The 13,883-nt window shown below is 41.2% G+C and overlaps 1 protein-coding gene across 4 annotated transcripts; it reads right to left on the bottom strand.

Annotated features, from left to right (window-relative positions):
• Positions 1-1,848: 1,848 nt before the first annotated feature.
• Positions 1,849-13,387, bottom strand: LOC112892053. Of its 4 annotated transcripts, XM_025959117.1 has the most exons (17): positions 13,222-13,386; positions 12,054-12,182; positions 10,610-10,759; positions 10,384-10,500; positions 10,227-10,311; positions 9,840-9,948; positions 9,685-9,752; positions 9,440-9,565; positions 8,241-9,346; positions 7,233-7,436; positions 7,075-7,135; positions 6,744-6,857; positions 6,399-6,512; positions 6,238-6,327; positions 5,833-5,891; positions 5,577-5,737; positions 2,942-3,090 (listed from the first exon to the last, which is right to left on the bottom strand). In XM_025959117.1, exons 2-15 carry the CDS (start codon positions 12,158-12,160, stop codon positions 5,883-5,885), a joined length of 2,460 nt encoding a protein of 819 aa, XP_025814902.1. In that variant the 5' UTR covers positions 12,161-12,182; positions 13,222-13,386; the 3' UTR covers positions 2,942-3,090; positions 5,577-5,737; positions 5,833-5,882. The 4 variants fall into 4 exon arrangements, with proteins under 4 accessions (XP_025814899.1, XP_025814902.1, XP_025814898.1 ...); XM_025959114.1 differs by lacking the exons at positions 5,577-5,737; positions 5,833-5,891 and adding an exon at positions 1,849-2,122 and having other exon boundaries at positions 2,944-3,090; XM_025959113.1 differs by lacking the exon at positions 5,833-5,891 and having other exon boundaries at positions 2,959-3,090; positions 13,222-13,387.
• Positions 13,388-13,883: the final 496 nt, after the last annotated feature.

Genomic DNA, 13,883 nt, shown 5'->3' with positions numbered 1-13,883 from the left:
ACGGATGATATCAGCAAATGCATGTACGTGAGGAGAAAAAGAACGGATATGCATGTGCATGCACACAATTTCAAATATAAACAAGATCATACTTTCAAAATCGAGCATCCAAATCAAAATCCGATGACACGGTTACGCTCGTTCCAAATCAAAATCCGGTGACACGGTTACGCTCGTTTCAATTAGAGCTTTAAAATAAGATCTCACACCACTATGTTTTAATAATACTTTTTTCTTGCGAGAAAATGCCTTTCAGTGTATTCTAATTTGCTTCTGACTTTTGCAAAAGTTGCTTATAGCTTTACAGAATGTTGCTTGACTCGCCTGTGTTCAGTTAAGTGGATATTGGTGTGATATTGAGAAGATAGATTGGATAGTGTGATTAGAGAATGATGGCCAACAATTGTGTTGGGGTGGGTGAATATTTATTGCATGATAAGTGATAGGCAACTTTAGCAAATTCACTAAGCATTTTTACTAGTTTATCTTGGTATTTTTCTATTGTATGTAAGCAATTTTTATGTCTTTAAAAAATATAGTCAAAACATATGCAAGTGACGTCTTATGTCTTTTCGAAAGAAATATAGTTGTGCAATCAGAATTTGAATTTAATGGCCGGTTCGAAAACTACAACTTTTTAAAAAGTTTTGAAATTATTTGCATATGCTGTCATAGGAGATAAGAATCCTCCACTTCGGTGCAAGCCAATCGATGTAAAGCGTGCGTACCAACAAAGGCTGTAGTGAAATCATTACCAAAGTTTAATCCTTAAATTAAAACACTATATCGATACTACTCCATCCGTCCTATTGTAGAATGTTAGAAAAGCTAAAATAACTTAGGACGGAGGACGACGGAGGGTGTATGCATGAAGACAATGATCTTGCTATTGCAAAAAACTGCATATCCTGAGAAACATACTACTCCCCTCTCTCCAGCCCCTCTCCCAACATCCCCTTGAGCTCTTCCAATCTCCTGTGTTCTCTTACAAAAGAAAAAAAATCTTCTGAGTTTCTCAACCATCCTCTTCCTCTACCCAAAAACGGGTTGCTAGTTGGTGGAATGGTGGTGGTAGGCGGAGGACCTGGTGATGGAGGGTCACCAATATCCAGTGTTACTCATATCGTATGCAAAAGAACTCTCTCTTCATCATAACTAATAACTACTTTTACATTCTTAGTTATGGTTGCTACTAAAGACTACCAAAATCCAATTGTCAGAGAAAAAAGAGTAATAATACCTCTGCATTTAGGTAAGAGTGAGCGCATTTTGGTGGGTAACAGATATTGGATTAATAATCTGCTGAAATACCTACAATCACTAAAAGAGTAATTTTTTATATTTGAGAGAGAGTAAATTTTTAAATTTTTATATTTGAGAGAGAGTAAATTTTTATATTTGGTAACAGATATTGGATTAATAATCTGCTGATCTACTGGAGATACCCCCCCCCCCCCCCCGGGCAGCGCCCCAACTTTTGTTTTCACGTAGTTCAGAATTCTCAATAGCAAGGAAAACAAATGACCCCATGGTATGGAACGCTACACCTTCCGCGATTGATTGTCTTTGAATGTAACGCGTCAAATTTTGCGGTTCGCAATCAGTAAGGTCATTTCCACTGGGAAGACGAAAACAAAGAATGCTTCAACGAGAACATCACATGACGTTTCAGGACAACCATTCCTTGCAGACACCTCACGAAAACAGCTTCCTCAAGTGATAGCACGCTTCTAAGGTGTCATTTCATGGAAAAAAATACAGTTAAAATAGTAACTCCAAATGCCTGAGTCATTACATATTCAAAATTTTGCAGGTTGAACAGTTTTCACAAGTGTAACATGGGGCAAGAAAGAAAATGCAAACCCGAACAATTGAGCAGCTTTGCCAATGTAATTTCACATTGCATCGTTGACTGCCTGTATGGACAGGCGAAGTATACAACAAACAAAAAAAAAACCTTGACATTAAAAGGATCAGCACCGTCATTTTTTTCTGAAATACAACAGCAATTGAGTTAAGCTGACTGTATGATACATGTACAAAGGTATAATTACAGCACCGTGATGGCAGCCACGCCGATGGCCATGTAGATTTACACATCTCCTACCACCTCTGCACAGACCTGAACCAAGTTGCAAATGGTGAGGGGCGTCAGAAACATTCTTCAGCAATTAATTTTTTTCTAGAGGCAGTGACGAATCATTTTACAGAGCAGTTTTTTCCTGTATGATGTTTACACCTGAATGTCCAAGTATAGTTTTAGGGTTCAAACAATGCAATGAATGCAGAATTCAGACAATAAACAATTTTTCCAGGTTAGAAAAGCGTCAGGAGAATGAAAAATCTACCAATAAAAGTGCCCACAAGATATTATGATGACCATATCCATTTGTACAAAACATGATTTGTGTATACAGGCTTATGTGTAAATAGTAAGGTTCTGTCACCAAGAAAAGAAGAACGCAAGGATAGCTCAAAAGTTTTAGAAGCTGGTACAGTACAATTGCCCCAAGTTGAAATCAGTTTTTTGCCGATTAAGTTCATAAAGAGCAGTGAAAAGGTAAGAGTATTGTAACAGTCCATTAGAACCCAGGACTCAACCTGCATGTGACAGGAACATTTTTAGGAGAAAAAACTATTACATTATGTTGATGTGCCAAGCAAACCACTTGACAATGAAGCCATAGTAAACTTATTGAAGACGGCAAGCAGACAAGGGTGCACAAAGGTCCCAGAGGTGCTCCAGACTTGCTTATATGAAGGATTGAATGAAACATAAGACATAAGACAATCGGCTGTCAATATTTCCTATGGCATCAATTACTTTGATTATCGTAATTGATACCCATATGGCTTAAGTTGTAGCTAGAAGCAGATAATATAATATTTAATATATCCATGCCAGGTATATCAGTTAATAATAGAGTGCAAACAGTTACGTACCAATCCCCAAGGCACCTGAACAAACTCATTGAGAATTATCTGTCATAATCTAGTTGGAGATGGACCTAATGTTTTCCAATGGAAGCAAGCATAAAAGCACGTGATGTAGTCAATCTTCATTCAGCATTCCAATGCATACCTCTGAATCTGAAAACAAAGAACATAAGAAACATATCACATCCACCCGTATCATGTTTTTACAAATTAATATGAACGTGCCTAAATGCATCCCTGGCAATTAAAATTGGGGTTGGCGCCATTGCAAATACCTGAGTTTGGACATCTGCCATTACAATTAGTCTAATCGGAGCCATGCCACTACAATTCTTTCTTTACACGTGATATGACATTTTGTATGCCTTTGATGTTTTTGGGCCTATGTGCAGGCTCCGGTATTTCCATATGGACAAAAGTGCCCATGCTGTCTTCAGTGCATACCTTTCTTCCCCCACAGATCCTTCATCACTATCTGCGAGTAATGAGCTGGAGCGGCCGCCACCTCCGCCAGCGAGGAGCTGCGGCAACTTAGTGCCCCATTCGTTCCATGACATCCAATCTGTTCTTCTCATAGGAATCATCTGATGAAGTCCATCAGAGAGTACGGGTTCTTTGTTGCCTGACCCCAGGACAAGCTCCCCCTGCGCCCTCCCCTCCCGCTTCCACAAGCTCCTGCACGCCGGTGATCATGTCCCATCTCCTCCATGGCCACCGGCGAGCACATCCCTTTCCCTCCATGGCCACCAAGCCATGCTCCTGAACCGGAGAAGCAAAAGCAATGATTCTTACCGGTGGCAGCGGAACAGATTGCCAGGCTCATCGAAGGAGGCAGACTGCAGCCAGGGGTGGAACAGGCTACCAGCACAGTATGGCAGCAGCTGGGGGCGACGGGTGGCACAGGTTTCACGGGGCATTGTTGAGAGTAGAAGACGAGACGACGCGGCTGACCAGTGGGGCCTGGTCCTCAACAACAGAGTGTGCAGCACCAATGCAGAGTGGACACGACGTCAACAAGGCAGTGGTGCAGGCCCACATGTTAGCACGCAGCGGGGCTTGGATCAGGCCAGCGGCGAAAGGCCTGATTGGTTGGTTGCTGAGTCAAGCCTGGCTCGTATCTGGGAGCCAGGCTCCCAGGAGCCAGGCTCAGCGTATGCAATAACAGTTTGATTGGTTACCTGTATTGGTTCAGCTAGGCTATGGATAGAAGTTGTTTGGTTGCTCACACAAGAATATGGTGCATGAGATAAAATATTATAAACAAGTATCATTATAATATTTATTTTATTTAACTATGTTTTAATAGTTCTTAGTTTACATTAATAAATCTTAATCACTTTTGTAAAATACAAACATCACTTAATATAAGCTAATCTTCTTGTTAATACCATGATTAGCCGATAGCTCCTCGCATCCAGCGAGCCTGGCTCGCCAGACGCGGACTTCATTTGTGTTCCTGCGGAGCCAGGCTCAACAGTGCTTTTTGCATGCGCTAGGCCATGCTCTGGACCGTCTGCAGGCAAGCAGACAGCCGCAGGCTGCATGCCACCAGCCTGGCTCAAGCCAGGTACAGCCAACCAATCGTACCCGAACATGCACGGGGAGAGCCTCAGGGCATCTAGTGGCGACCCAAGATGGGGAAGAAAGTGGAAAGAAGATGACACGTGGGGGCCACAAATCTTGGGAGATGTAGCAAGGGCATTTTGTCCATATGGAAATACAGGAGCCTCATGGGGGCCCAAAAGCATCAACGACATACAATATGGCATCTGAGGTAGAGAAAGAATCGTAATGACATGGCTCAAATTAGACTAGTTGTTATGGTGGATCTCCAAACTCGGATGTTTGCAATGGCACCAATCCAGTTAACCCTTAATATTGAACAAGGTAAGAAAAACAGGGAATTTTTCAGAAATGAAATTAAACAGCAGCAGCAGCAGCAAAGCCATTAGTCACAACTCCTATGCAGAGACAGTCTAGAGATGAAACCCAACTAGTAGTAACAACTAACAACTGTACAAGAAAAATAGAGATATAGTACTGGAACTGGTAATAATAGTGATAGTAGAAACTAAACTACTAGCTCATGGTTCTCGCATGTGAATGGCTAGTTTTCATGTGCTGCTATCCAATGCCATTTCATGGGATATGATCGCGTTCAAGTTTATTTTCATAATGTCCTCCCATATCAATTTTGGCCAACCCCTCTCATCACAGGTCTGATCATCATCCTAGAAGGTGTGGACAATAAGCACAAGACTGCAGCAAGAGAAGATGTATCTAGAATTTGCTTGCCTTGTCAACAGCCATTAGAACTCGACAAATCTAAGGGTTGGCTTGAAGACACTAGTGTAAGATTGTTATTGCCATACAATAACACATCCCAAGGAAACATGTAAGGCTAGAGGCCAAGCACTTCGATCAACAGGCACAATTGGACACAATTAACAAAACGTCACTAGGACTTTGCTTTGCATTTTTATTTCTCGTTTCTATAACCCATGCCAACCTCATGAAGCAAGCTGGATGACCATAGCAATTGTGCCTTTGTTGTGATCACATCCAACCAATACACGATTAAGAGAAAGCAAGGATTATTCCTTAATTATAGGTGACCACTGGGATCAAGAAGCACGCACGTGGAAAGGTTCAACAACGTGCCCAACATGGCCATACAGCACGCATAGGATGCAGCAACTGCGAGGTGCGACAAGGTGAGACATCAGGAGAGCCTTGGCAGCAGTTGTATGGCCGCATCAGGCGTGAGGATCAGATCTCCAGGACAATGGGTAATTGTTGTCTGCATGCACAACCATACAGCTAGTTCGGATCAGTTTGCATTCAAATGGTGGGTACTCGCTGTCTGCTTCGCATTGCCGGGATCGAGTGCTTTACCGCATCACTCATGTGCAGCAGCAGCAACAGAAACAGTGGTAGGAACAACATCACCGCTGCTGTGAACATGCAAAGCTCCATCAGCTCGTGCGGGACTTTATATAGCATAGTGGGCACAAAATCAATCAATTGGCATGTGGCTTCCTCATCCAGTTTGGCATCGCCCTGGCCCACAATGATTTGATCTGAAGGCAAGAATACCCCAATGCAAAGAACAAGGGGAGGGACATGTAGGAAGAAGGTGACATGGACCTCATGGTAAAACCACTGTCCACATCATCTAAACCGCTAAGTGAAACCAGTCTGGGGTGGTTGATATGGCAATAGTTTAGAGATGTAAAGTGGACCGTTTCCTTTATTCATGCAAGTAAATGGCAAGGATTAAACAGCAGGGAAAAAACTCACCGCCTCAAGCATATTGTCCTCAACAAAGCAACCTATCCCCATGCTTGTTGTGTCTGCACCATTGTGCTGGAGGATCCTGAGCTTCCCTTCCTGTAGTTCACCATGATGAAAGCATTAGCAAGCCACAATATCTTTGGTTATTGAACTAATTCTCTACCCACCTTAGTCCCGTAAACAAGGCCACCTCCTGGTGAAGGATGAAAACATGCAACATTGACTTCATCTTCAGCACTAGGAAGCACCCTTACAAGCTCCATATCTGAAACTCTATATACCTGAAGCAATAGATTAAAATAATGGATCGATATATTAGCTTATGTTCGATAAAGTATGAGAAATGTTAGTAGTGTGGAGTACAATAAGCTAATTGTTGCGATTTCCAAGCATCAGGAAGTATAATTTAACTGCAAAACCAGCACTGTTACCATCACCATAAAATAATTAATATTATATCAGTTACCGATCAAACTATGATTTGGAAATTGGAATATGATCATCATATCTACCTCCAAAATAGTATATACAGGAATCCCATTGTCTCCTTCCATGACTACGTTCCTGAGGAGAGAGCCATGGCGACGACCATATGCCAAAAGTATGTGTTCGGATGTAGGTGAGAACTGCATCAAAAGAGAGGTGGACAAATCCAATTCAACGATGAGAACTTCAGAACTGTAAGATCAACTTCATCAGGCTCAGGTTTTAAATGCTACTGACAACAAAAAATATGTTACAGCATGAGTCCCAGACACAAATGACAGGTTAGAAAGCAAGGTAAATAGAATCTATTGACATAGAAAAATGCACACAAATACAAATAAATAAAAATAAAACAACCTGAATGGAAGTTAAGCAATGTGCTGCCCTTATTGCTCTGGAAGCAAGAATATCCCCAAATCTGCAAGGCATTACCAGGTTCAAGATACATGGACCATTCACAAACAGTAACCTGGTATACAAAAAATAGTAGAAGGACAATATCAAGAGAAAATTACGTCGCCTCCTCAAGCGAATAAACCCGAAGCTCATAGATAACTCGGTGAGAGGGAAGTGGGTGCCGAGTTGGTGATGATCCAGCCCCTGCAGACTCATACGGCACAGGCAATTGGCTGCCACGGTCACCTTCTGTTTGAGGCAGCAAACATGCAACACAGGCTACCAGAAATCGTCCACATGGGGAAAAATGGGCACCCATTTCACTGTAGAATTCATAACTTCAGAGTAAGCAATCAAATCCCAATTCCATGCTGATGCTCAAGATTTAACAAATGTAAAGGTACAATTCACATATGAGAAGACAAATAAGCAACCAAGCAATTTGTTTTACAGTGTAAACAGGCCTGGAGCTTGTGCTGGCTACAATTAGTTACATATGAGTTCAGAAAGGAAAAAAAAAATCAAAATTACTTCCCTCATGTATGGCCAAAGTCCGGATAACCCGCTAAATTATTTTTTGCACAAGTATATCAATTGGTTCTTAATAAGATTTATCCTTTTTTTTCTCCAAGGAAACATATATGTTAATATTTTTTCTATTATTTGGGTAAGATAGGACATCCTATAGTAAATTAATCCTTCGTAAATACAATGGTATGGAAAATAATGATGAAAAAAAATCATAGTATATTTTCTGTACTTAAGTTATGATGCCCACTATTATATTCCAAAAATTTAGCTTAAAACTTCACTTGTGAGTGGAGAAACAAAAAAAGGCAAATCTTATTAAGGGGTAATTTGGACCAATTGACATAGTTGAGGGGGTAAATTGAACCAAAAAATAGTTTAGTGGGTTATCCAAACTTTAGCCATACTTGAGAGTAATTTGGACCTTTTACAGTTCAGAAACGACTTGGGGTAAATTACGCATACTTGTCCTGGCTACTATTAGTTATATTAGCAAAAACCGTTTAGTTCAAAATGAACTAATTAGCTTCTCCTAGATGTCATATATTTAAAAACAGAGAAAGTATCACAGAGAAGAAATGACATCACATCGAAATCACCTGCAAAGAACAGCATGAGAAATCGTCAAGCGGCATGCCTCAGGATCTAAAGGAACACCTGGTTTCTTTATATCGTGCCGCCATATTCTGAGCTTCACTGTACAAGGCAACTCAGTACCAGGAGTAAACATCGGTGCAGTGATTTCTGAACCAACACCCAGTGAAGCAGCATGAACCTCAGCTTCATCAATTTGAGGACCTAGGAGCGAATTCCCAATACCAGGTACAGAACGTGAGGCATAACGTCGATTTGATCCTCTAGAACTGCCAGCAGTTATGGGGATTGATGATGAAGCACCTGAACGTCCAAAGTTATGCATGTGTGGTGACTCTCTAGTCAAATTATTAGTCCCTGCAGTACCATCAATAGATAGGTCTTCAAGGACATTATTGTTCACAAGTGCAGGGTGCAAACCTGTACGGTTTTGGGCCATCAAAAAACCCTGCAGAAACGGCAACTCCCAGTTACGTGAATCACTGAAGAGATAATGATTCTGCTGTCCGCTTTCTACATTTCTTAGGAACATTTGAACATCTAATCCACCAGAGATGAGCATATTCAGTGGCATAGCACGGCGGGCATCGGATCCTGAAAGCCCAGCGGCTGATGGAATTGGCTCAGTGTTGCTCAGGGAAGATGCTGGCAAATCATCTCTAGCACTAAACCTCTCAAGATTACTAATAGAGCTGCTGCCCTGTAGTCTTGAGTTTGACTGCCCCCCAGCACCATGCATGTCAATTCCATTTGAAGCACGCATAGGGACTGCATCCGGTATGTCATTCGATGTAGTTGGCTCTCCAGGACATACATCCATAGATGTAGCAAACTGGTCAGGCTGTTGAGTTTCAGTATCTGATGTGGCAACTTGAACCAACGATGATCTCTGCTGCGCACCGGTTGAACTACTGTCATTGCCAAGCACATGAAAAATTCCATCATCTCTGAGGTACGCAGGCAACAGTAAGCAAGGTGACGCCACATTGGACTCAAGATGTGGACAAAATCTAGAATTGCTGTTTGTCACAAACAGGGCCGAAGGATAATTTGAATAGCCAGAGGATGTTGCAAGAGTCAGCGGTGAGTCTGCAGACTCAATATTATTAACCTGAAAGCAAAGCTATGTGTAAGTTTGTACAGAAAACATGAAACACTTAAGGGAAAGCATAAGTGCGGAGCCCAGAGCATTCTATATCTCTACCTCTGCTGTTAGAAGATATGGAGCACCATGCGGGTGAAAATGCACAGCTCTCAACGAACGGCGGGTTCTTAGTATGATGGCTGGGATAGAAGACCAATCTCGATTATTGTAGTTCCATATGTACAACTGACACAGAAACGTATAAATTGATTTGAGCATTAGTATACAATTTACTAACAACCATGTACAGAAACAGTGCAGAAAAACTTTTTGTTTTGTTTTTCAAGATTGACACTAAGTCTCACTTTGTGACCTGATGCAACTGCCAAAATCTCCCCTCTTGCATGAAATGCAATGGACGCAATTGGCCGATCTGCCAGAGGAACATCAAAAAGAAGTTACAGTGTTGTTCCAAAATTGCTTACGTATAGAATGCAAGGAGTTTGCTGAGAGATATTACGGAAGTCTTGTGATCCAATACAGTCTGAGGTATTAGCATCCCATAGACGAACTTCATGATCCAAACTTCCACTAGCCAGGATATCAGAATATAATGGATGGTACCTGACCTGCAATACATTAGCACCTTAAATTTCTGAGGTATATTAGGATGTGATAAACAAAGCTGCAAAAAAATTATCCTGTGGCTTCTTGTAAAAAAGTCACTGAGCAACAACCATATAATGTGGCCAAAGAAATCACAAATTGATGTTCTAGCCAGAGTATTATTGAAAAACCAACAAGCACATTATTCCTAGGTTCCTTTCTTTGCTAAACCAAATACATTATTGGAGCACATGATGCTAAACTAAATACAGTAGAAAAAATATACTAGTATGAGACATACCACCCAAGGAGTTCGTCGATGACCACTCAAAACCTTCAAACATTTCCCAGTATGGCAGTCAATTATTTTAACTGTATGGTCACCACTAAGAAAACAGATTGAGTTAGTTGGCACATCTTTCAATTTAGTTTGTTATTCAGTGAGTTAATAAGCTTACTGTGTGGATGCAAGTGTTTTCCCGTCTGGACTGAAAGCAGCTGCAATAGTTGACCGCGGAGGTGGCAAAAGAGGGCAATACTTGGCAGACCAACGATGCAGGGACTGCGATTCTGCCCTGTACACAGTGAAACAGGAGATATGAACTACTCACACATTCTACTCAACGGTCAGTATATGATGAACTGCTCATGAATATAATTGTGATGAAAACAAGCTTTCCTTACCAAGAAAAAATATCCTGTTTAGCATCTGCATCTGCGAACCTTAATTCAATTAAATCAGGATCACATGTTTGAGAATTATTCCATATCCTTCTAGCTTGGTGTTTTGTTCGAGGGGAGACTTCTCGTTGAACTAATAGATGAAAGACGTTCCTGATTATGACCAAAAAAGGCAAAAGTTAGTTTTAACAAATGGATATATTTAATACAGTTAGAAATGTTAGTCAACTGTTTTAGCGACATTCTGGAAATGGTTCGTAGTCCTTAAAAGTTTATTTTAGGACTACAGCCATAGATTGAGCTGCCAGGACCACATGCTCACCACTCTTTGACACAACCGAAAGCGCCTAATGCTACAAACCATGCAAATAGTACCACTGGAACTAGTATCATAGGGAATAGTGTCAACACTCAACTTAGTATACTAGTATCTTAGGGGACAGATGTCCAATACAGCTGAGTCTAATGAAAATAGCAATTGTATTAGCATGTACTAACACAATGCTTCTCTTTGACATACAAAATGCGTGAAAACTTAGAAATTGTTAGGGAAAAGTTAGCGGCACAGGCCATCACAGTAGCTCCAAATTTGGACACCAATCGCAGTGGCATTAATGGCATCGATCAATCTGTCACAGCTAGACTCCAGATCAGCCTGAATCCAGGTTGTACGCCATCAGCCTTCAAGTCTATTTTCTGGAGTTCCTTAAACAAATCTATTTTCCGCAATAAATAAATAGTGGCCTATATCTAAAATATTGTTCTGACTTCTTAAAAAAATTATTACAGAAAAATTGCATCAATCTAGAAATAAGAAGTAAGTTGAACTTTGAAGTGACAATCAAATTCAATAAAAAAAGGATTATTGGTGCTATTGTTAAATAAAAAGCGGGGCATCACACATCATCACCCCCTCCTTTCTTATACCAGATATTGCGTATTCATGCAAGAGTGACGCAGAATACACAATGAAAATGAAGTTAAAGAATTCGTTTCAAGTACTGAATAAGGGATACCATCAAAAGAACTCTGTTAACTAGCAATTCTTAAAATAAAAAGAATATAGAGGGATCTTAGCCTGCAGACCCACACACTCCGCTGTGCTACACACAGAATCTCCACCATTACAGCTAAAACCACTTTAGCAAAACAGTAGTCCACTTTTGCCATTTTTAATATGTGACTAACTACCACTGCAAGGGGCTACCAAGCTAGGCACCAAACTCTTGCTGCTAGCCTAGTTACCAGCTAGCAAGCCTCATTAGCATCCAGGTGCCGACCTCTCGCCTAGCACTAATACCTAATTACGGCCTCGCACATAAAGCCTTTTAGAACAATTGGGATAGTGGAATGGTGACATTAATGCCTTATAAAGTACTTGTGCAACTTATCTATCCGAAAATTTAAGCAAACAATGGTGGAATGAAGTATCTGTAGAATCATTTACCGTTGCCTTGATCTTCTTGGCAATGGGATTTGGCGTCTAGAAACCAAACCAGAAGATGACGCTGCTGTAGAAGTTTGTTTTGCATGTTCTAACCAATTTTCAGCCATTTCAAGCCTTTGATATATTGACCTAGAAATAATTAGCCAAAAAATGATGAAATCTGTGATCAAATAAATTCTTTTTTTCTGAGGCAGTGACACAATATGCCGATAGAAGTTAAATGGACAACAGAAGTTTCCATACAACAATAATTAATTAGACAGAATTATAAACAAACTGTGGAAAATATAGGACATTACCAAGTTGTGTGGTTCCACAAATTTCAAATATAGTAGTAGTGACACATACCCTATTGGACTTACCCTTATGCTACCAGTCAGTACGCCCTGGTACACAATGAGTATAAAGACATAGTTGGCGCTGCACCTTGCAGCGTTATATGATGTCAAGTACATATGTTAACCAATCGTAACTTTTTGTCGCATTGGTGTATTAACAAATTGCAGTACAAAGCAACTACTAGCATGCAGAATATCTTATTTCTATACTTTAACACGCCCTGAATGCATCTGGACGACCTAATTGCATCTTTTTAACAGTTCTTTTTGATCTAGAATCTATAACTGTCCAACGATATCATAACATAATCTGGTCTTCAAGTTTACTTCCTGAATTCAGGTTCCAATGGATGTGTGGAATTGCTAACAGATTCTCAGTAACACATTCAATCTCTATAGTGCAACTAAAATGACATAGGAACTCTGCAAAGGGAAAAACAGCCCAACCATTTTCTTCTTGGATTGGACATGTCAAATTAACTACGTAACAAGGACATGCAGCACGAGTATGCCATGAGGGGATTTAGATTCAGTGTTCACCTCCCAAAAAAGGTAGGTGAATCAGGCATATGATAAGTAGCTCAGCAGCAAATCGTCAAGACCAAAGGGGTTGAGTACCAATCAGATAACGAACGGAGCTTGATAAGGGCAGGGGCGGACCAAGCATAGGACATGGGCGTACACATGCACAGCCGATAGTTTTTTGCAAACAAAATCGAAGTTCGTAGGTAATATATTGTAACTGGGTCAGATCCGAATACAGATAGCTTTGTTAGGGTTTGGGGTGCTCCGCTTCGCACAGCAGAAGGGAATAGAAGGGGCGGGCATACCTGGTGGGTGCTCGTCGCCGGCAAAGGGCCTGGCGGAGGCGTGGGCGAATGGCGCCGCCGCTTGCTCAGTCGGCGCCGCCAGGAACCGAAGACCGGGGAGGGGAGAGAGAGAGAAGGGAAAGGGCGAACGAAACGGAGATGAGCCTGACTGCCTGAGGGCAGAGAGGGAGGGCTGAACCGTCCGAACCGTGGACGCCCAGGCCAGCAGGCATCAGGCTTTCCTTCGTCAAGTCACAACGTGACTTTACTCCTCATCTTCCGCGTACGTTTCTGATCCAACGGCTCACAGCGTTTCATAGCAAAACTTCAGGCCTTGGTTTCTTCCGCTTGGTTCGGTGGTAGGCATTCCTAGGCAGAGGAGGGGCTCAACCGGCCCTGGCACAGTGGCACCCGGCGCCGGCGGGGCCGTCGTGGGACACTGGATGCGAGCATCTGTCCAAATTGATTCTATTTAATTTAGTTATCATTTATTATTTATTGATCAACTCAATTAAAAAGAATCAATTTCGGTAGTTCTGACAATAAAAATTTCGTTAGTTCTGAGAATATATTATGAATAACGTTCAGAATTTAAAACAGTTCACAAGTACCACAAGTTAAACATCATTATGTATAAACTTATCTATACATAGTTGTTCACATTACATAAAAAGTTTAAATTA

This window comes from Panicum hallii, chromosome 5 (assembly GCF_002211085.1).
Source record: "Panicum hallii strain FIL2 chromosome 5, PHallii_v3.1, whole genome shotgun sequence".
Taxonomy (NCBI): domain Eukaryota; kingdom Viridiplantae; phylum Streptophyta; class Magnoliopsida; order Poales; family Poaceae; genus Panicum; species Panicum hallii.
Note: the sequence above shows the minus strand (reverse complement) of the source record. Positions and strands in the feature narration are given on the sequence as shown.